This window comes from Pinus tabuliformis, chromosome 8 (assembly GCF_031772625.1).
Source record: "Pinus tabuliformis cultivar Carrire ecotype Pingquan chromosome 8, CPIR1, whole genome shotgun sequence".
Lineage (NCBI taxonomy): Eukaryota > Viridiplantae > Streptophyta > Pinopsida > Pinales > Pinaceae > Pinus > Pinus tabuliformis.
Window position 1 is genome coordinate 1,538,271,941 of NC_142294.1, and position 24,879 is coordinate 1,538,296,819.

At 36.1% G+C, this 24,879-nt stretch overlaps 1 protein-coding gene and 1 pseudogene across 2 annotated transcripts; both read left to right on the forward strand.

Annotated features, from left to right (window-relative positions):
• The first annotated feature begins 5,241 nt into the window (after positions 1-5,241).
• LOC149241785 (putative pentatricopeptide repeat-containing protein At3g28640) lies at positions 5,242-8,157 on the forward strand. The gene is made up of 3 exons (XM_089374052.1): positions 5,242-6,789; positions 6,985-7,093; positions 7,266-8,157. The coding sequence occupies exons 1-3, from the start codon at positions 6,304-6,306 to the stop codon at positions 7,322-7,324; spliced, it is 654 nt and encodes a 217-aa protein (XP_089230178.1). The 5' UTR covers positions 5,242-6,303; the 3' UTR covers positions 7,325-8,157.
• A 986-nt stretch (positions 8,158-9,143) lies between these two features.
• Positions 9,144-12,304, forward strand: LOC149241786 (pentatricopeptide repeat-containing protein At3g26782, mitochondrial-like; annotated as a pseudogene). Its single transcript, XR_016246596.1, has 2 exons — positions 9,144-10,926; positions 10,979-12,304. The product of XR_016246596.1 is annotated as a pentatricopeptide repeat-containing protein At3g26782, mitochondrial-like (transcript).
• The last annotated feature ends 12,575 nt before the right edge of the window (positions 12,305-24,879 follow it).

Sequence of the window (24,879 nt, forward strand, 5' to 3'; positions counted from 1 at the left end):
TCATTGGCCCAGGGTATCACTCTTCTTATGGTTATTAGGGAGGCACAAAGTACTCACCTATGACTATTTTAAAAAGAAGGGTATTGAAGGCCTTTCCATTTTCCTTCTCTGTCACATGGTGGAAGAGACAATGGTACATTTATTTAACTCCTGCCCATTTGCAGAGAAGGTATGGTATTTTCTGTCATTTGTTTTTGGAAAAGGACGAAATAATGTGGATATCATGTCTTCATTAGCTCAATGAAATTATTCTTCATTTCCCATAGTTCATAGGGCTTGGATCTTGGAAGGTGGTTTTATCGTGTGGAATTTGTGGAAGGAAAGAAATGCCAAATTTTTTTATGATAATTCAAGGATGGTCAAGGTACTCAAGGAGGTGATCATTCGAAGCATTCGAGACACCTTATTAACAGTATCCTGGTCGATGGATGATTGGAAGGTAGACAATGTAGAGGTGGTGATTTTGAATAAGCTTGAGTTGGATAAGAAGATGAGCTTACCCTGACAGAAATTTTCCTTGAATTTGAGTTATATATCGAATATTTCATTCTATCCTCCTCTGAGAGGTTTTATCAAATTAAATTTTGATGGGGCTTCCAAGGTTAATCTTGGAATTACTGGTTTTGGAGGTTCTTTTAGGATTTTCCTTTCTTCTACTTTGAGAGTTTTTGAACATAGTTTTGGTTCGATTAGCAATAACATGATTGATTTTATGGCACTGGAAAAAGGTCTCCAAATAACCATTCATGAGGGATATCATTTGTTACAGGTTGGAGGGGACTCTTAGCTTTTAATTCAATGTGTCCAACAACTTTTAAATAGTCAACCCCTGGTTAAACTAGCGAAAAGTTGGAGGTTGGAGTATTTAATTGAAAACATCCATGTTTTACTTAACAATTTGGACTATGTCATAGTTCTTCATTCCAAAAGATCGGGTAATATTGTTACTGATTTCCTGGCTAATTTGGGGTGTTGATCTCAAGATCTTTAATTTGATGAGAGTTGGCCTCTCTCTTTTTAGATGGAAGAAATTGAGTCTCTTCAGAGGTTGTTGGAGAAATACATGAAAGTCCCCGATGGGGGTGTTACTCTTGATTTGATGGACTCATTGGAGGCTGCACCCTCCTCCTCCCAAGGGTATTGACTCTAATAAGAAGCCCATGTGTCTTTTATTGTGCCAGCTGGTATTCGCATGCAAGGTGACGAGTGGTGGCATCTTACTTTAATATTTTGGTCTCCATGGTTTTCGTTGTGTGGAATAGTTAGTGTGAATGGTGGTGAGGGCAGGCCCCATACCACCTTTAGTTGATGTTTCTATATTTCTTTGTGCTTCTAGTGTCCTTCCTGGTTTGATGTTTCGATGTTGAAGACGACATGTGGTGCTATTTCCTTTCAGGGGAGAGGTCACATGTCTATTGGTGTGCTGGTGAGAAAGCTCTGGCTTGTTTCTTTTATATTATTTTGATTTTGGCTCTGGTGTCTTGTTTTTAGCTGGGTTGTTCATCTTTTACTTCTGTCTGTCTAGAGGTTTTGTGTTGGTTGTTGAGAACCTTTTAGTTTTATATTCTCGGAAGCTTTTGAGTTATATAGTGTTTGATGTTCAGAATAGTTGTAAATTTTCATTGTGGAATTTTGTTAAGCTCTTTTCGGGTTAGGTGTTAATTTATGACACTACCTTGTTAGTATTGTGTCTTTGTTTTTCAAAATCAAGTCAGTGTAAAGGTCAACCCTTCTATGTTTTAGGGCATTGTTGAGGTGGACGGGTCATGGTTATTGTCTATTAGGAGCTCTTACTTGGTAAATTTGGAACCTTTAGTTTGGAAATTTGGTGATGATATAGTGGTTCTTAGGTTTGGTGTTCTAGGTCCTGTGTTGAGTCCTTGTTTTATTTTAGGTCATTAGTCCTTCAGTATTTACCCCGTGTTACCTGTATACAATTCTGATGCCTCCTAGGCAAAGGATGAGTAACATGAGGGGTGGAGGTAGTAATTATTCGTTGCGGTGAAAGAGGTCTCGTCCTTTTGCATATGATTATGTGGCTTCCATTTTCAATGTTGTTCCTCCGTAGGTGAGCAAAGAAATTCAAGATTTGGATACTCAAGATGAAGGTGAGCGTTTATATCTTTCTGGTTCAGATCTAGTGGGCCCTGATTTGAAATGGAAAGGTTTTTCCTACCCTGGAAAGTCTAGGAGTAGGAAGCTTCATCTTTTGAATCTCTTGCTTTAAAACTTCAAATGTCTACTTTGTTGCGAATAGTCTTCAAGGATAGGTAGGTGGACAACTACAATGTGTTCCCATCTCTAGAGGATATCAAACACATGCTCCAAAATCATAGGTTTTTTCTAGATAGATTGGACTCTCATTTGGCCCACGTAGAGGGATTTCTGGTGATTGACTTTGCCTCTGGTGACCCCACAAATCCTCTGGGATCTAGCGCTCAGGTGCTAGCTAAAATCTCTTCTTTTGACCACGATTAAAGTCGAAGAATTTCGAAGTTTTTTGTAGCAATTTTGGAGAATTTTCAATGGAATTGATAAGGTATGGCTTTTTGGCTCCGTGGACTATTCATTTGTATCCTTAGCATGTTTCATTCCCAGGTGTGATTTTGTTGAAAAACTCCTCTTGGTTGATATATGGCATAGTACTGATGAGAGCTGCTTCAATTCTAAGATTTTGGTTTGGTTGTGGTTATATGGTATTGTTTATGGCATTATGTGTTTATGAGGGTTCTCGGTCAAGGTGTTTTTATTTGGTCACTCCAATTGATTATTGTGGATCTGGTTCCATTCTATATTTTACAATCATAGTGGAACAAATGTATATAAGGGAGGGATATTTTGCTTTGGTATGCTTTCAATTGGCTTTTGCTTTTATTGGTGCAAGTCTGTCTTGCTGGTGTGTTGGGGATGTTATGTGTTGGGGTTGGTATACTATGTTTCCTCTTGAGGTATTTGACGGTCTCTCTTATTATTGCATTGTAACTCTGTAATTAGGTTTGATGAGTTCTTGTGGACTGGTATACTATGTTTCCTCTTGAGGAATTTGATGGTCTCTCCTATTATTGCATTGTAACTTTGTAATTAGGTTTGATGAGTTCTTGTGGACTTGGTCTCATTCGGTCTTGTTTGTTCCCTCTGTGGAATTGATTAATATAATTATGCTTAGATGCAATGGATTGAGCATTTTTCTCTATGGCTTTGAATGTACTTGGATTTCTGGGTTATCAAAGTTTTCTAGTATATTGGGTAGATCTGAATGACAAGCTCTATAATATCTTTTTTTCCAATTAAATATAAGTTCAATTTACAAAAAAAAAACTATTTATTAATGCCCTATTTAATGTAATATAATGCTATGTTGATTCAATTATTAAATTAAAAAATAATAATTATATATACGTATGAGTTAGTCATTTGATGGGTTTATGGATGGTGGTTTGCAAGCCTATGGTATGCATAACCATGATATTTGTCCATGGTATTTGTTATGATGAAGCCTAGTTAAAGGCTTAAGGAAATTCATTATGTAATGCAAGAGTACCAGCGTAGATCCATCTTAACTCTAGACTTCATCCATCTCACCCCTTGGTAGATCCGGATTTAAGATGGATCTAGGTTGGTTTCTAACTTCTCTAATAAAGACTAAACTACCATACAAGATTTATTAAAACATATATATATATATATATATATATATATATATATATATATATATATATATATATATATTACGATGAGGTTATGATCCGGATTTAAGATGGATCTAGGCTGGTTTCTAACTTCTCATATAAATAAAAAATAAAATAAAATACAAGAATGTGAGTCATGAGATGATTGGCACGGTTAACGTGAGTCCTAAGATGACCTAAGATGATTGACACGCTTAACTTGTGGCTTGAGTAGCCAAGACCCAAGGACAACTAAGCCATCAAAATGACTTGGGGATGGCACCCGACCTAGGCCACACTAGCATGGCTAGATTTTTGCCCATAAAATTTGGAACCATGACCTTTACACATATACTATTTTAGCATAACACCTTGTCATTGTGGACTAAAAAATAACAAAATATTATCTAATATCTTGTATATAATTTAAATTTTTTATTATAATAAATAGATATTTATATTAATCTTGTTTTAATATAATATAAATAATATAAATATTTAAAAACTAAAATATTTTCTTCAGAGATCATTTTCAATTGCCGTTCGAATCTAGAGCAAGACCATGATGAAAAAATATAAATATAATAAAAATTAAATTAAAATTTATAATTATACAAACCATTTGCAAAATTCAAAATTCTTAGACTTATCGCCCTCGAGAGCACAATAATTTACCGTCATCACCCTTACTTGGAATGGGAGTCACTGCCTACACTTTAACTTACTAATTGTACACTCCACATTTACATTAATTATACATTCCACGTTTCCGTTAATGTAAACATTATCAGGAAAAACATATTTCGCTGATGGTCTATGGTATTCCTTGCATCCATCTTGCCCTAGCAACGATAGTTTCCATAATTTTTTTTTTCCAATTTATAAAAGGCATTATTCAATTCTTCATAACTTTTAATAATTCGTATAATTTATGATCGTTATATAAAGTTATTTAATATATTTAATTTAATAATAAATAATATATATTAAAAAAAATAAATAATATATATATATATATATATATATAATTAATAAAATAAAATAATAAATTGTAAACTACATAAAAATAAACATATTTTAAAATTTTTCTATTGAATCAGTTCACTTTAAAATTTTGTTTATTTTTATATATAAATGACATTTGTGCATATTTATGGATCTGTACATCATATATGTACACATTTAAATGGAGTTGTCTATAGTACGATTTTTTAGAGTTTCTGGTGCCGGAATTCAGTGAGAATTTTGATTTGTGTTATTTAAACTAGTTTTTTCACTGTATATATAGATTCAGCACCATTATTAAAAACCCTAAGACACTTCTAGCAATCTTGTGATTTCAATAAATTCCAGTAAATTTTTTGAGAAATTAAACCAAATTCTAAAAATTCCCACTAAAAACAACTCCCATTTAAATGTCGGACATCTGTACCCCACACATGGTGTGTGACCATTTGTGTGACCATTTATGCCATTTATGTGACATCTGTACGCCACGTGTGACCACATATGTGGACCACAATGTCCTGCTGTTGTACGTAATCCACAAAGTTCGTGTTTGGCCGTTGAAACCTGTGAGAAAATTCTTGAAAATGATACTGACGTCTCTGCAGAAAATTCAATCATTCATGGCCAGCGGCTTCAGTGATCAGAGTGAGCATTTAGGTGTTACAGGTTTCAGAAACCGAAAGATCTCTTCCTCTCCGTCCTGATCATTTTCCAAGTAACACGGTCCTCGACTTATGTATGTTTCGGCTGCAACTATCAACATGCTGTGTGAGAGCTTCGATTGCCTGTACACAACTCTCCTGTTAGAAGGCATGCTGTGCAAGATTGTCATCACAATAATTATTGTTTCGGCTGCAACTATCAACATGCTGTGTGAGAGCTTCGATTGCGTGCACACAACTCTTCTCCTGTTAGAAGGCATACTGTGCAAGATTGTCATCACTTATTGTAGGAAGTATTATTTGAATAATATGGCCTCTTTGGTTTGCAGAAGTAGGTTACTGCATTCCTCTTGATGGCTTTACGAATGCAGTTGGCCTCGATTTCTCATCATCATACCCACACGACCAGTAGTCACAAACTTATTTATCTGCGCTTCATAACTCATATTTGTGATGATCACAGGCAAAACTATGACTGGACCATGCAACCTAGCAACTCAAACATCTTGTCTAGAAACCAACATCCTTTTCCACTTGATTTTATTGCGTATGCTTCTCTCTTGGAGGCATGTAAGGAAGTTAAATCACTCGACCAAGTCCATGCCCAGACGATTACGGCTTGCATGAAGCAAAACATTTTTGTGGCTACCAAGCTTGTGAACATGTATGCTATGTGCGGAAATATGGAGTTTGCGCGCCAAGTTTTTGACAATATGCGTGAACGAAATGTTTTTCTGTGGAATGCTTTGATTAGAGGATATGCCAGGAATGGACCTTGTGAAGAAGCCCTTGCACTTTGTTACCAGATGCAATGAGTTGGTATACAACCAGACAAGTTTACCTTCCCCTTTGTATTGAAAGCTTGCGCAGAACTATCAGATTTGCAAGAGGGCAGACAGATTCATGATGATATAGTTAGTGGCGGGTTTGAGTTGGATCTGTGTGTGGGCAATTCTCTTGTTTCTATGTATGCGAAATGTGGAAAAATTGTTATTGCACGACTTGTGTTTGACAAAATGTGTAAAAGAGATGTAGTGTCATGGAATGCATTGATTGTTGGGTGTACCCAGAATGGATATGATAGTAAGGCTTTGACATCGTTTGATCAAATGCAAATGGAGGGCCTCGAACCCGACCAGGTCAATGTAATGAGTGCGCTTCAAGCTTGTGCCCATTTGGGAGCCCTGCAACGAGGTAAGTGGATCCATGATCATATAATTCAGAATCAATCTGTTTCAGATGTCTCTGTTGTGAACTCTCTTGTGGCTATGTATGCCAAGTGCGGGAGTCTGACTGTTGCATGCCAGTTGTTTGACGGGATGCCTAAAACTGATTTGGTCTCATGGAATGCAATGATTGGTGGTTATGCTCAGAATGGATATGCTGAGGAGGCCTTGACACTCTTTCACATGATGCAATCGGCTGATGTTTTGCCGAGCTCGGTTACTATGGTGAGTTTGCTACAAGCATGTGTTCAGCTGTAAGTGTATCCATGGATTCATAATTAGATGACTGCACTTGTAGACTTGTATGCCAAATGTGGGAATATAGGTATTACACACCATTTGTTTGATAAAATGACTAGAAGAAATAATGTTTTTTGGAATGCAATTATTGTTGGGTATGCGCAAAATGGAAAATTCCAGGAAGCCTTGAGACACTTTTATCAAAAGCAGCTCACAGGCATAAAACCAAATTCTGTCTCAATAATGAGTGTGCTCCTAGTATGTGCCCATTTAGCAGCTCTACATCAAGGTAAGTGAATTCATGGTTACATAATTTAAAGTGGGTTTGGGTTGAATATCGCTGTGGAAACTGCCCTCATAGACATGTATGCAAAATGTGGGTGTAAAGATTGCATGTTTACTATTTGACAATATGACTAATAGAAATGTTGTTTCATGGAATGATTGCCGCATATATCCAGAACGGACATGCCAGTTAGGCCATGACACTCCTAAATCAAATGCAGAAGGAAAGCTTTAAACCTGATTTAGTCACTGTAGTAAGTGTAGTATCTGATTTGCAGTTCTACAACAAGGTAAGGTGAGAGATTCTTTGGTGTAAATCACAATATATTTCATTTGTCAATGCGTTTTGAACCAAGTAGTGTTCCAGGACAAGTTGAATGAGCAGATCAGGCTATGCATGTTAAATAGATTGAACAGAAACTCCAACGGCTAAAATCCCTGACCATATAATGGCTAAAATGATAACGGCAAGATTTGGTATGACCATTATTCAACAAGGTAAGGTGATTCATGATTTTGTAATTAAAAGTAGATTTCAATCAGATGTTGTTGTTGGGAATTCCCTAATTGACAAAAAGGAAGGTGAGGCTGAGGAGTGGTTGGTGGAGGTAATATGTGTACATTTATCCCTTGATACTAAGAGTCCCCTAGCTGCAGGGAAGCACTTCCCCTCACCGCCCCTTCTGCAAGCTAATGCTCACACCCTCGAAGCTTTGCTTTAGAGGGGAGTGCTCCTGGTACAATCCCCGTTGCTACTAGACCAAAGGAGAAGAAACTAGAAAATGCTCGTCGCAAGAGGGTTAAGAAATAGTTGATTATAAAATTCTCTCTTTTTCAATTTAGAGTCTAGATTCTAGAACTTATAATTATTTGTCTTTAGTTTTATAATTATTTGTCTTTATGAAAGCCTATTTTGTAAACATTATATCACAGTTGAAGTTTGAGCTGCTGACTACATATTATAACTCTTTGCTAATGATTTTTGATTCTTTTCATGGTTGATATTATTTGTTACATATTTTTAGCACAAACATTAAAACTTGATACAAGGCTGATGTTATGGTTGATCACTGGATAACTGCCAGATGGCTGATGATATTTTTATGCTAAATGTTTCATGCTTTAATGATTATCATTGGTCTACTAAAAAAATCTACATTTTCATATTTTCTGCAACTAATTCACCATTCCGCATGCATCAAAATATATTAAAATATATATTATATAAAAAAACAATCTCGAAACACTTCACTCCCAGAGCCTTTTGGAAATTGGCAATTTGCACTCCTGCTCCCAATAGCTATGTGCACAGCTATGTGTAAGATGTGTATAGCTATGTGTAAGACGTTGAACTGTCCAAAAAATGGAAGCCTTGTCATAACCATAACTTTTCACTGGTTGAGGCAGCAGGTGCGAGGAGAACTTTTCACTTGTTGAGGCAGCAGGTGCGAGGAGGGGGCAGAGGGTTTACTTTACCAAAAGGAAAACAAGAAACATCATATGCCTCGTTAATTGGAGATACTTCAAATAATCAGGCCCAGATTTGGCTCTCTGGATGGGTATAGATTCTGAAGAACCAAGGGATCAAATATATGACAAAATATGACAATGGTTAGAGATTCAATTATAGTCATTCATTATATGGTCTTTAAAACTCTCCCTAAAAACCTCCGTCTAGATTGCTATGTTGCACTCAAATTGTTAAAAGGACCTGAGGAAGTTAAATTTCTTCCTGTGATGTAATGGCCAATAAGGCCTGCTCCTTTCCTTTTGGTCAAATTTGGAAAAGTGGGTGAGACAATGCCCCAAGAGTTTTACCCACTCTTCTTATTGAATGATCACAATAACAATGTGACAAGTGGCAATCCAATTACAACAAGGCTTTGCATAGGAAATAAAGGTGGCCTGTTTTGTCATTAATTCATTCTAATTTCTGACAAGAGGCACTCTTTATTATCCCTGGTAAAATGCACAGATGGGATGGCGCAAAACGTGTAGGATTTTTCTTCACCTTTTGATGGACATCTGAAAGTTTCAATTCTGGTTTAGTAGGAGAGATCAGAGGCTTACAATTTTGTTCTTTTCTTTTCCAGTTGGAAGGTCCGGTTCCAGTTGGAAGGTTGGATTTAGAACATTTTTAGTGGGGATTCCTTGGAGGAAGCTATGAGAACCTGAAAGCTTGACTTTAGGAGCAGGGAAAACCGGACTTGGTTGCAATTTGGATTTCGACCTCAAGCTCAGGCACTCTATTTGTTAATTCTATGCCTTCTTGTTCACAAGATTCAAGAAATTCCTAGGGAACTTTAGGCATATTCCTTTGTGGAGTTTTTTTAGGGAGGGATGTTTTGTTAGACAATACAATCCAGCCTCTCACTACTCTCTCTTGGGTTGGTCCTTCCGGTGTTTACTAAAGTCTGAATAGTTGTTTCCATGAGATCTTGTATGGGTATACTTGTTTTTCACATTCTGATATGATAGAAGAATTCTGGGCTAATACTCAAATTATATACTTTGGATCAAGCGAAAAGGAAAATCACCAAGACCACATTTTTTATTCAATTAGATGTTGTGAGTGCCTTTGTGACAACAGTCAAGAAATTCTAGCACAAGCGATGGGGAGAATGGAGATATGGAGAAGGGATTGGGAGCACAATTATGAAAAAGAACTAAAACCAACAAGAAAACAAATGCTTAGGGTGAATGCCCTTTGGATCAAGCGAAAAGGAAAATCACCAAGACCACATTTTTTTATTCAATTAGATGTTGTGAGTGCCTTTGTGACAACAGTCAAGAAATTCTAGCACAAGCGATGGGGAGAATGGAGACATGGCGAAGGGATTGGGAGGACAATTATGAAAAAGAACTAAAACCAACAAGAAAACAAATGTTTAGGATGAATGCCCAGATGGACGAGCATAAAAAGAAAATAATCCTCGTGGAAGTAGGGGAAGAGAGCATTAGGTAGAAACTGCAAGATCAAGAAGACTTAATACAAGAATTCCAGGAGAGAGTTCGACATTTGGAGCTGGAGCAACATCCTGGGTTTGTAGATCTGAGGTCCCTTGTGCCTCACCAACAATCTTCATTGGTTCCTTTAGACAAGAGCAAGCAGCAGCAAAGGACAAAGACTCTGTGGAACAACATTCTGAGCATTTCATTAGAACAAACCCATCCATGGTGCATCAGTTGTAGGAAGAAAAAGGACTGCCCACTTTGGGCATGATAACAAAAAGGTTTAATATTATGATGTATTTCAAGTTTGTGATTTTGCTAGGCCAGTTTGTAAGGCTTATGCTAACAAAAATGTTTAATATTATGACGTATTTAAAGTTTGTGATTTGGCCAGACAGTTAATAGTAGCAAATTAGCAATAGAGTACTGGTAATAGGACAGCTAGGGAACAATTACCAACATCAAGAGATGTTGTGTCATGGAATACAATGATAGCAGGATATGGTATGCATGGGCAAGGTGAAGATGCTTTTGGTCTTTTTCCAAAAATGCGACAAACATGTATCAACCCAGACTCCATCACATTCGTTTGTGTTTTGTCTGCTTGTAGTCATGCCGGGTTACTAGAAGAGGGCTGGGTCACATTCGTTTGTGTTTTGTCTGCTTGTAGTCATGCCGGGTTACTAGAAGAGGGCTGGGAATACTTTTATTGCATGAATCGAGATTACTGCATCACACCTAAAAATCGAGATTACTGCATCACACCTAGAGTGCAGCATTATGCATGCATGATTGCCTCTTTGAGTTGACCCTGAAAAAGCTGGATATTATGTACTTCTGTCAAATATTTATGCTGCAGCTGGAAGGTGGGATAATGTTTCAAAGGTGAGGACACTAATGAAAGACCGAGGCATTAAGGTAGGATAATGTTTCAAAGGTGAGGACACTGATGAAAGACCGAGGCATTAAAAAGATGCCAGGCTGCAGCCTGTTTGAGGTAAAAAAAAGAGTCCATGCATTCATTGTGGGAGACAAGTCACACTCTGAGAAAATATATGCAATGTTGAACAGCTTGGCTAAGCAGATGGAGGAAGCAGGCAGATGGAGGAAGCAGGGTACGTCCTGGACACAAATTTTGCACTGCATGATGTGGAGGAAGAGGCAAAGGAAGACATGCTGCATAGTCACAGTGAAAAGCTAGCCATAGCTTTTGGCCTTATAAACGCAAGCCCTGGTACCCCTATCAGGATCACGAAAAACCTTCGAGTCTGTGGTGACTTCCCCGATGCCACTAGATTCGTCTCCAAGATTATCGAGAGAGAAATAATTGTAAGGGATGCTAACCGTTTCCATCATTTCAAGGATGGATCATGTTCATGTGGGGATTATTGGTGACACTGATAGCAAGTATATCATGTGATAGCAAGTATATCATGCATGAGCGTGCATAGCGACCGAGATATATGCAGTGTACACGCCTGACCTTAATGATATTATGGGTTTCGGTGCTAGCATTTGCGCTAGTAACGTCATTTGAAGATTTGAGATGTAACAACAGAATAAAGAAGTGCCTAGAACCCTAAAAGGGGAAGTCAATTCATGTGTTGATAGTAAAAATTGACATGCTTATATTTGTCATGACATGGTGTCCATTTAATGGCTAACGGGTACTTTTCGGAAAGAAAGGATGAGTAAACTGGCTGCCGCATTAGGAAGTGTATTGCACTATGCAGTGTAATGGTATCTCAGCTTGATTTATGATTTTTCCTGCATCAATTCTATGATCAAATTGTAAGCAGGATTGCAACCACAGGGCCAACATGGGCCACTGAAGCGGTTTAAGTATTTAATGTCCCAGCATTTATAGCAGAGTCTACCAGACAAAAAGAATTATGCTATGAGCTCTTTCATTCTTTTCTCAGTGGTAACTCCTTAAGAAACGGGGAGCATGTAGAAAAAGGAGAAAGGGAGACAATGGCCCTAAGATCGAGTTGAAAATGGAAACATAAACATGGCTGACAACCTGGCAGGAATGCTGGAGAGTGAAACTAAACATTGATGTAGTAGAGGCATCAATGTTATAACATTAACAGCAAATTTGTCATGTACTTTCATACTCTGGAACCCAAGCCATTCCGGAACTGATGCGCTTGCCAACACTTCTGAAGATGGATCGTACCGTAGGCTAGATTAAAGACAATTGTCAAAACACATTTATAGAAGCAATGCATTATAAATTTTAATACATAACAGACTTGTGTTATATCCTCTTCTTATCTATAAAGAATTCAACATGTTAGATTACCATGTTAAACTTTCCAAATTAATCTGGATAGTTCTAGGATATCAATGAATTACCATATTAAACCTTCCAAATTGCTCTGGATAATTCTAGGGTATCAATGGATAATTATGATGAGCAGTTATTTCTACAGAAATTAGTGGCCTTATGCAATGAAGTTTATTTCGGCCCTGTTCAAAACAAGAAAGATAATTCTGATGAGCAGTTATTACTACAGAAATTAGTGGCTTTATCTCATGAAGTTTATTTCGGCCTTGTTCAAAACAAGAAATCAGTGGCCTTATGCAATGAAGTTTATTTCGGCCCTGTTCAAAACAAGAAAGATAATTCTGATGAGCAGTTATTACTACAGAAATTAGTGGCTTTATCTCATGAAGTTTATTTCGGCCTTGTTCAAAACAAGAAAGTAGTGAATATTTTTGTTATGATCAATCGCCTTTTATAGGTGACCTATTTTTGAGACTTCTTTTTAATGTTAAAATTATTCTATTAAAAAATAACAATATCATTATTCTTATTCTTGTTTATAAAATTAAACCAAGTTCGTCTTGGTTTCTATTTGTTAACTTTTTTAATGTTAAAATTATTCAATTAAAAATAACGATGCCATTATTCTCAGTCTGGTTTATAATTAAACCAAAGTTCGTCTTGGTTTCTATTTGTTAACTCTGCTTTTAATGTTAAAAAATATCTTTATTAAAAAATAAAATTGCCATTATTATTCATAACATTTGAATGAATCAAATTAATTTAAAGTTCGTCTTGATAAAATTTATTAAACCAAAGTTCGTCTTGGTTTCTATGTGTTAACTCTGCTTTTAATGTTAAAAAATATCTTTATTAAAAATAAAATTGCCATTATTATTCATAACATTTGAATGAATCAAATTAATTTAAAGTTCGTCTTGGTAAAATTTATCTTTATTAAAAATAAGAATGCTATTATTATCCATTACATCAATGAATCAAATTATTTTAAAGTTCGTTTTGGTTTCAGATACTCACTTATAGGATGATAGTTTTTTTTTCAATTTTTCTTTCTTGTCATGGAATTGTCATGGAATTTTCTTGAGATCCTAATGTGGTGCATAACTTCTATTGGACAAACAAAGCAACTTATTGATGGATGGGAATAGCAAAGAGGATAAATTTTAGGGGGATAGATTGTCTTGCAAGATTTAGTCACCAAGTTCTTTATATATGCAATACCCCTTTTTAAAAGTGGAGACGTTAATAATCCATCCAATTATAGAACAATTATGATCAATTATTTGTTTGCAAAGCTTTTCAGTAACATGGTAGAAGACAAAATTAGCAAGTGGGCAGAAGTAAAAGAGAAGAGGGCAAGAGGACAAGCGGGGTTTAGGCCGAAACATTCTACAGTGGATCATGGCATCATGTTGAGACACATTGTTGAAAAGGTTTGGAAGGACAAAGAAGAAGTATTTTGTTGCTTTGTTGACTTCAAAAAAGCATTTGACACAGTCCCTAGGGATAAGTTGTGGCATAGAATGGAAGAACTTGAAATTCCTGTGCATTATAGAGCCGCTGTCCATAGACTTTATGAAGAAGTGAAAGTCAAAATTAGAACCTCAGCATGTATTTCAAAAGGCTTTAGAAGTGTATTTCAAAAGGCTTTAGAAGTGACATTGGAGTCAAGCAAGGTTGCCCTCTATCCCCCACTCTTTTTGGTCTATATATTGATAAATTGGAAGAGTGGCTAAATCTGCAAGGTGGAGATGGTGTTCGGTTGGGGGAGTTTGTGATAAAGCTTCTTTTATATGCTGATGATATTGTATTGATTTCTAAATCGGCCCATGGATTGCAAATGCACTTATATGCCCTTGAGCATTTTTGTAGAGTAGTGGGGATGCAAGTCAATACTAGCAAGACCAAAATAATGATTTTTTCTAATAAAAAGAAGCATAGCCAACATACTTTCTTCTTTGAAGACAACATTCTTGAAGAAGTAAAGGAGTACAAGTACCTTGGGATTGATTTCAATAACAAACTCAATTGGGAGGACTGCAGAAAGAAGAGAATTTTAGGAGGGTGGAAAGCATTATATGCAATTCAAAACAGATGTAGAGAGGCAGAGTTATGGGATTGGAAAACGATTAAAGTGCTTTTTGGACTCCTAGTTTGTCCAGTGATGCTATTTGGGTGTGAATTGTGGGCTAGCAGCGCTCTCGTCTCAAAATGGAAACAAATTGAGAAAATCCAAAAATACTTGATCATAAGAAAGTTCAAAATAAAAAGTTCGGTACCTTATGAGATAATGCTGAGTGAAATAGGAGCAACTTCCATTGAAGCAATTGCTATGGTGTGGCTCATAAGATACCTAAAAAGAATTGAACAAATGAGAGTAAGTAGATGGCCTAATGTTATCTTCAATGGAGGCATCAGTGAAAGAAAGAAAACATGGATGAAACAAAACTACACATGGATGCAAAAATGGGATATCTAACATGGATGAAACAAAACTACACATGGATGCAAAAATGGGATATCTACCTCAATCCCTGTCCCACAAATAGCAAGGAGCTAAAGAATTTTGTTATGGAGAAGTTTCGTAAGAAGGTATGGGGAAAAGAGTTGGGTAGAAAGAAGAAATATTACATTGAGGAATTCAACCCTACGTGTGATTTACAACAAAAAGAGTTCATTGAAGCTAGCGTTTTGTGGAGGGCAAAGGTTCTTATTGCTCAATTAAGGACCAACTCACATCAACTTTAGTGTGAAACAAGACGATGGAAAAGAGCTAAAGAAGCTTGGGAAGAAAGGGTGTGCACATTTTGCACGTCTGGGCTGTGGAATCGGAAAAACATTTCATTTTGGAATGTGATGCATTCAAAGACATCAGAGAAAGTTATGAGAACATGTTAGCATTAGTTTCTTGGCATTGTCTTTTTAGCGAGGAGATTGTTGGAAGGTTGGGTCAGCTCATCATCAATTTGAATCGGAAAAGGATTGAATTGCAAAGAGTGAAAAACAGGGAACTAATGGTCTCATAGACTATTTCTAGTCTTGTGACCTTAAAATATCATTTCATTTCATTATGTTTTATTTTTATCGAGAAGGCATGCCCAAGTATTTATAAGAGTGTCATTGTTCTTGAAATGGAAATTGTATTTTGTTTTTGATATGTATTGGAGTTAGTTGAGGAATTTGGTTGTTGAGTTTATTAACTAAATCAAGTCAAGCACATAAGAAACTATCACGTCAAACACATAAGAAACTATTCCGAACCAATTTGATGTTGGAAATCATGTAATAAATATGTTTTTCGGATTAATCATATCATTATTCTTTGGCGACTTTTTTGAATCAACTAATGTGGTTTATCTCAAGACAAAGTTAAAAAGTCCATAGATCCTACCGAATAAATAGCAAGGATGCATCTTCCAGAAGCTGTTTTGAACCAATTAATGTGGTTCATCTCAAGACAAAGATGAAAAAATCTATAGATCCACTCAAGACAACGGTGAAAAAATCTATAGATCCTACTAAATACTGAATAAATAACAAAGTTGCTATTAAAAACTAGCCTTTAAAAATTCATTATTTAATTAATAAAATAATATTTATTATTTTTTAAATTCTAATTAAAATTTAGCGATTAATTTATAACCCTTAATTGTTTATATAACTATGAAATTATTTATTGATAATACTAAATTAATATTTATATTTATTTATTATAATAACCAATTTAATTTATAAAAAGATCAGAGTCAAATAATGACCAAGGCACCTCCTATTAGAATTGTAGCATCAGTACATTGAGCATGGTTAATGCTTTTTTACCCTGACTAATTTGATACTACGCAGATTTCCGTTGAGTCTTTCATGTTTTCTATTCGAAGTTTCATATATAGAAGGGAGGAGGAGTTAGTTTTTCCTAACCTCACAATTTTGAAAGAAGTAGGTTTACTATTTACAAGCGGTGCACATTTCCGTTGAGTCTTTTATGTTATAATTTTATATTTGAAGTTTCGTATATACAGAAGGGAGGGGTTAGTTTTTCCTAACTTGACACATTTGAAAGGAGTAGGTTTACTATTTACAAGCAGTGCAATTTAAGGAGTACAAACTCATGCGACTACCTATTTGTATTTTATTGTTTAGGCATCAAAGTGATAAGAAAACTCTAGATAACCACCATGATTACATTATAAATTAAAATTTGGAAAATATAAATAATATTTTTCTTTTAATATTTTCAATCTGTCGGGATCTTCAATTACTTTTTCAGAGTTACAAGACACATGAATAAGTATTACATTTAGAAAGTTCAATGGTTGTTGTTGTATGTACCAACAACATAACAAGCTCACACATTGACATTATTGATAAAATAAATCATTTAATTAAATGTTGATAAAACAACGTTGTTATAACATTGACCAATGCAATTTATAATATTTAACATTGCAAAAATAAATATTTCAATATGGATAATTGCTTCATATATTTTATGTCATTATTTATAGATATTGTTCCTATATTTGTGCATGCTTTTGAAATAAGTGTAGTGATTTTTTATTTTTAAACTTTGCAAAAAAAGTCATTCAAAATTAAAATCTTTAAAAATATTTGATATTTAGGTTAATAATATATTTTTCGTTAGTGACTTCCCATCATAATTTAAGTCTTTACATAAGGAAAAAAATCATAATTTAAGTCTTTACATACGGAAAAAAATAAGAATGAGAGGTAAATAAAAGGATGTTGTTAGAGTCTCCATCCTCAGACTTGTGGAGAAAACGTGAATCATGAGCACAAGCATCATCATCATAAAGGGGAAAAACTTAGAAGCTCTATGTCCATGGATCCAGACTTGTGGAGAAAACGTGAATCATGAGCACAAGCATCATCATCATAAAGGGGAAAAAATTAGAAGCTCTGTGTCCATGGATCCAAACCTGTGAGATCTGTAGAGGGATGTTATAGTGGGGAGGCGAATGTGAAGGACAAGCCGCAAGAGGACCAAGTGAGGGATGTTAGAGCGGGGAAGCGAATGTGAAGGACAAGCCACAAGAGGACCAAGTCAACTATGGCTTACGATGCCAGAGTGGGGAAGCTAAGGTGAAGGACAAGTCATCAGGCACTCATGTTGTTCCTTTAATGAGGAGGGCACTAACATTGGTGAAACCTTCTAATTCAGATAGAACAACACAGGTTTACTTGCATGTTTTATGGAAGAATATCATGGTGAAACCTTGTAATTTAGATAGAACAACATAGGTTTACTCACATATTTTTATGGAAGAATACTATTTTTTTCTATTGCTTAATATTTTATTGTATTGCGTAAAAATTGGAAGGAAAAATGTTTGTAACGAGATACTAGTTTTTCACATTTGATTTTAATTAAATTGTAAAAATTATTATTATAATACTAATTATATTTCTAATGAATTAAATATTTTTCAAATCCCAACTCCAATAAAAAACACTCTTTGATTTGTGGTAAGGCTCACTATAGGACTCCATGGAGATGGGGCAATGCATATGTGGAATGTTATGCACTATGAAATAACCTATGACCACTGGTTGTGGTCCATTAAGCAAAGATCTCTTTCAGCAAACAATATTATCCAAAACCTACTATTGAAGCAACTAATATACAACAATAGAAGGATTCTTCTAATTTGTCATCCTTTGGGTCTAGTTCAACTTGATGTAGAGTAATAATACATTGTCTTGATTTACAACAATTATAGATAATTTCCTAAATGAGATAATCATCAATAATATGGAATATAAATGAGAATAAGAATACACCATACATTTTGAATGCCACAATATTAGACATATGGATTTTTCATTATTAAAGACCTTTCATAAAATGACATAGAACGCCTGTACCTGTTGTTTCTTCTTAGTAGAAATTGCCCATTCTAGAAAATCAATATTTCTTCACAATGATTTTAAATCTTTCATTGGTAAAATAAGTGGTAAATTATATCTCAATCAACTTTCATCATCTCAATATTTCAATTATTATTTTAATTGTGTATTACCAACTTAATACACACACTCGAAACAACCTAAATCTAATACAACAATTATTATTCCAAATCAAAGTACAACTTTTCCAATTCAACAATTCCAATTTAACAATCCTATTAGCCTCTCTTTGTACCTTTTTGGAAAATGCTAATATATCTGACCATTGAATTTAAATTTCATTGTCATATTTCGTCTAACAATATCACACACTCAGAGTCTAATGGCATCGCCAATGAGACTCTTCATGTTATTACCTTCATTTTTGTTTCGTCAACACCAATAGGCACCTTGATTTGGCATGTGTTTCTGCCATTAGTTGTGGAATATTCATCTATTTGTATTGAAGTTGAAGGGAGAAACATGAAACAATTACCTTGTAAGGTGAGAATCATGACTCAACATTCTTATAATTCAATTTTGTTGTTTTTTTAGTAAATAATCTTTTTCAAAAAGTGTTTAAAACTATATGATATATATTTTGCATTGAAGTGTCTTCTTATTAAGTATAGATATGAGCAAAGAGTAATTCAAAGTTCATACAAAAGCAAGAATGAATAATTGATGGCGTTGTTTTCGTAGAGGGTGGGGATGAGACTCAAAACGATTTGCAAAGCGTTTCATGATCTTTCTATATGTGTATTTTTCAATGTGTATAGATATAACCCAAGAATAAGTTTTTTATTTCTCACAATGAAGTTTAATAGTTTTGTAAATACTTTGTAACATCCAAATAACAAAAAAGATATTGAATCAACATTTCATGCAAGAAGAAGAAACCCTGCATGTTCATGTTCATATGCTAAATAGTATTTGGACAAGTGTCTCAACATTATAATTAATTATAGTTTTAAGTATTTTGCATCCTATTATAATTGTGAATCTATGGTTCGTTATTTGTTTACTAGATAAATTGCAAATAAGCAAAAGGTTTAAAATAATTGGATTTATAAGTACAAAAAATATGATGCTTGTAAATATTGAGAATATTAACGAGAAAGAGAAGTTTAAATGTTTGTATTTTTTTTGTTTGAGTTAGTTTTATTTGAAATAACGAGAAAGAGAAATTTAAATGTCTGTATTTTTTGTTTGAGTTAGTTTTATTTGAAATTTGGTTAGAATGATTAGAATGGTAGATTTGAGTTGTTAAATTGTATAAATGGAATGTTTTAATGGTTTTTCAAGTTTGTGAATTTATTTATGCATTCAAATAAAAATTTTAAACGATGAAAAATAATATATTTTTTAAAAATTATATTGTCGGATTCCAATGAAAAACATAAAACACTTGGACTTTGCCATAAAAAACCAACATATAAAATGAAATGACAAATTAATCATATATGCAACCAAATTTATAGTATCATTAGTGTTTATTGAGATATATGTTTGGAAAAAGATATAGATACCAACTCAACCAAACTTCTATCATCAATCTCTCTATCTCTTTCATTGATATCTCTCATATTAATCTCACTTGGTCTCTTTCATCCATATGCATCATGCATACCAAGGGTGATTTTAATTCAAACAACAAATAAACAAATAAAATGTTGGTGGATCAGATATATAAGGATGTTGAAATATGTTAAGTATTTGTTTTCAATTTCAAGTAAAGCTTCTCGATGTTTTAATATTTGATACAAGTATTCATAAATCTTTTTTTTTGATCAAGTAAGAGTGGAACCTTCTATTAGTCAAGAGAAAATACATATTGTACAACAGCAGCACCAGCGCCCTGAACCAATCAATAGAAAGTTGGGTTAACTAATCAAAACTACAACAGGACTGTCATCTAAACAATTCGCCCACTAGAGAGTACGCAAAAACTGCCCCATCTATCTAACCGTCCTTAGAGTGGCGCTCTGGATAACCAGCGCACATGAACCCTTAAGCTCTTGATATCAAAAATCTCGCTTATCACATAAACCTTCTGATCGCGCTATATTTCTATTATAATCCATTTATAATAGAAATACCCACAAACACGCAATAACTTGCCTTTTCGCTCTTTTCCTCAGTCCTTGCCGGACTTCAAAAAGAAATCACCCGCGTTAATAACTTCATAGGGTTGGCTCCATTCGCTATCAGTGCATCGCTTAACAGCATTCCAACGCACCTTCACTTAACCTTTCTCTGATCGCCGATTAAACCGATCTCCACCATCCATTTCTTTCCTCAATCCAACGGTCAATAAATTTTCCTGCTTAATCACACTACATGACACTCCTCTGTCATTGATCTGCTCTTAGTGGATCCGACGGTCCACAGCGATTTCGGGTCGTCAAATAGCATGGAGAAAACCCATCTGAAAAGCGGTTTTTTATTTTCCTTCGCTGCTACGTGTCGCTCGGTTAGTGGAATCAGGCGACTACCCTTCAATACCACTTACCATCCCTCCTCCGCCCGAAATACCACTTTGCTGCGTTATAGTAGAAATAATCCACAAACACGCAATAACTTGCCTTATCGCCCTTTTCCTTGGTCCTTTCCGGACTTCAAAAAGAATCCACCCGCATTAATAACTTCATCGGGTCCGCTCCATCGCTATTGGTGCATCGCTTAACAACATTCCATCGCACCTTCACTTAACCTTCCTCCGATCGCCGATTAAACCGATCTCCACTATCCATTTCTTTCCATGATCCAACAGTTAAGATCTTTTCCCGCTCAATCAAACTCCACGACACTCCTCCGTCGTTGATCTACGCTTAGTGGATCCGACGGTCCACAATGATTTCGGGTCGACAAACAGCACAGAGAAAACCCGCTCGAAAATTGGTTTTTTATTTTCCTCCTCTGCTATGTGTCACTCGGTTAGTGGAATCGGGCTACTACCCTTCAATACCACTTACCATCCCTCCTTCGCTTGAAATACCTCTTCGCTGCGTTATCTTTTGTGCTCTTTCACCGTGCAATGATCGTCGATTTGTTGCTCTGTCGATCTATGGTTAGCTGCCTGCCAACCAGCCCGCTGTTTACCCCTTGTGCTTGGTCCATTTTCCACTATTTTCATCAGTCCCTGATTGCTGAGTTTGCATATTCTGAGAATACTCCCTGTCTATGGTTGCCTGTCTGTGACAGTCCTCGTGTAAAGTCCCTCAGGGTGTCAATGCCCATGTATATTTTCTATTACTTCTTGAACAGAGCACTCCTTCATTCGCCAAGCAATCTGCTAATCTGTTGGCTGTTCTAAATGCGTGAACAAATTGGAGTGTTCTCAGGGTTCTCAGGTGGGATTGTATGCGTTGATAGACCTGCAATAACTGCCAGTGTTTTGACACTTTTTCTGGTGCTGTACCATTGCATATCTTTTTGACCGAATTAATTATCAATTCCGAGTCTACTTCTACAATAGCAATTGTGTAAATATGATTCAATCAAGATTTCTAGACATTGCTCTAAGGCCATGAGTTACACCATATTATTAGTGGCATTCCCCAAATGGCTATGAAAGATGATTTGTATGTATCCCTTCTCATCTCTTATGACACCGCCATAACCAGCTACTCCAAGGTTTCCTTTAGAGGCTCCATCTATATTGAATTTCAGAAAACTAGGTGGAGGAGGTTGCCAACATTCCTTACCCACTGTTGTATAGCTTGCGCTCTTGCTTATGCCCTGGGGGATCGGCAACTGGAGACCCAATTGCAAAAGTATATGTGCATCCTGGTTTAGAGGAGGGTTTTCGGGGGGTTTCTTTAGACAGGTACTTACAGTTTCTTTGAGTTGTCTTATAATCTGAGCTATGATGCTCTATGGTGAGCCAATTCTGTTATTGAAAATCCTGTTATTGCGTTCTTTCTAGACATCCCAGATTAAAAAACCTAGAATTAGAGTCCAAGCTTTATTGACTATTCCATTTTCCGAGAAATCTTTTCGCCAATTCTTTAAAGTGCCAATAACACTGGAAGCATCCCTGTCAGTTTGCTTGAAGATTGAGGCTACCCAATTCCACAAGGTAGAGGTGAATGGGCAGAGGTTGAGTAGGTGATCCATCGTTTCTTCTTGTAGACCACACAACTGGCATCTAGATGGACCAACTAGACCTCTTTTTCGAATATTTTCCCAAGTCAGAATCTTCTTATGATGCACCAACCACATGAACAATTTAACTTTCATCCAGTGCGAGTTCTGCCGTAGGTCCTTCCATATCTTATCAGGGTTTGGAAAGTTAAACCCAATGGCAATTCTTTTGGCTTCTTTGAGGTTGAAGTTGCCTTCATTGTTTCTTCCCCATCTTAGTTGGTCAGACAAAGTAGATGTTAAAATTTGTCTTTGTTCCAAGATGACTCCAAGAGCTTCTGCTTGGGTCTTCAAAGGGGTTTCTTCACTGTATCCAAGGTTCTTCCATGTTCTCCATTTATCCTTGTATCTTGTTTGATCCCAGAAATCACTTACCTTGAGTAAACCTTTATTGTCTGTGTCATTCTTAAGATTAGCTAATTCTTCTCTACACAGGTTAGGTTCTTGTTGCCAATTATCCTCCCAAAACCATGCTAGATTTCCATCTCTGATCTCCTAGAAACTGTGCTTCTAAACTATGGCTCTATTCTCCCAAGCACTATTCCGAATATGGGGGCCCTTGATGTGCCTAGACATCCAAATATAATCCCTTTCTTGCCAATTGTTTGCATACTTTTGTTTCCATAGCTTGGCCAATGGAGTTGCCGACTCCTTTAGCCATCTCCACCAAAGTTTTGCCCCCAAGACTTTGCTAAGGGTTTCAGGGTCATGAAGTCCCAGACCCCCATGGTTCTTAGGTTTGCAGAGCTTATCCCAAGCAACCAAAGCCCATTTCTTTTTCTCATCCCCTTTGCTCCAAAGAAAATCTCTTTGAGTATTCCTCATGAGTTGCAAAACTCCTTTAGGAGTAGGAAGATCTGAAAACATGAAGGTGGGAATAGTTTGCAGGACTGCCTTTGTAAGAACTAGTCATCCTGCTAAATTCAAAGACCTGCTTGTCCATTTCCTGATTTTATCCTGCAGTATATTAGTCACTGGCTCCCAAACTTCTTTGCTTAGAGGTTTATCAATGAGAGGAATTTTCAGATCTTTGGATGGTAACTGATCTCTTTGAAAGCCAAGAATCCCGGAGAGGTTTCTATGAATAGCAATGTCAGTATTGAAAAATAAAATTTTTGATTTGGATAGGCTTACCTCTGTACCAGCGGCCATAGCAAAGTCATTCAGGATTTTTTTGAACACTTTAGCTTCCTTGACCATGGGTGTACCCTGCAGCATAGTGTCATCCACAAATTGTTGATGAGTCTAGGCATCCCCATTTGGGGTGAGTTTGAGACCCTAGATTCTTCCTTCTGTATTGGCTAATTTAATAACTCTGCCTAGTCCTTCCATCATGAGAATAAAGAGGAAAGGGGAGAGCGGATCACCTTGTCGGAGGCCTCTCGAAGGCCTAAAGGTTCTGGATGGAGAACCATTAAGCAATATTGAAAAATTAGCTGTAGTAACAAGGGCCATTACCCATATTATCCAGTTGTGGTCGAAGCCGTACACTATTAGTACTTCCCTGATGTACGACCAGTTGAGCTTGTCATAATCTTTCGCTAGGTCAAGCTGTACAATCATCCCCACTTGCTTTTTGCTCTTTAGAGAATGAACTACCTCGTGAGCTTGAATGATGTTGTTTAGAATTTGCCTTCCTTCCACATAACCAGTTTGCTCCTCAGACACAAGCATTGGAAGTAGGGGCTTGAGTCAATTTGCAATAACTTTGGAAATAATTTTGTACACCACATTGCATAAAGATATGGGTCTAAATCTATCTGGTGCCATAGAATTTTCCTCCTTTGGAATCAAAGCTATGAAAGAAGTATTAAGCGCCCTCAAAATGGTTTTGGATCTTCTCAAGTCCTCCACAACTTCCAGGATATCTTGTTTGACTATTTCCCAGCATGCTTTGAAGAGGTCAACATTGAACCCATCCAGTCTTGGAGCTTTCCCATTTTGCATTTCTTTAATGACTTCAATAACTTCCTCTTCAGTCATTGGCCTGTTAAGATTGTAACTGTCTTCCCTAGTTACAAGCTTTGGAATGTACTTTGTGAAGTTGTTGATAGATTGTGATCTGTCTATATGAGGCTCCTTTGCTATGCTTTGGAAATGTTGTACTAGAGCACATTCCATTTCTTTGTGGGTGTTGAGTTCTTTCCCTTGAGTGTCTCTGAGTTTTGAAATCCTGTTATGTGAGTTGTGATCCATGGTTGATTTGTGAAAAAACTTTGTGTTTCTTTCCCCCTCTTTAAGCCATTGCACTCTCAATTTTTGCCTCCAGAAGATCTCCTCTCGCTGGCATCTGTCTTCCCATTCCTGTTGAAGAGTATCATCTTGCATTTTTCTCTCCTCGGTAAAGCCATCTGTGATAAGGATCTGATTGATTCCTTGTATTTTCTATTCAACCTCTCTTTTAGCCTTGAAAATATTGCCAAACTCCTTTTTGTTCCATTCTTTAAGCCTGAGTTTGATGTGTTTCAGTCTCTATTGTAGAAGGAACATATTAGTGC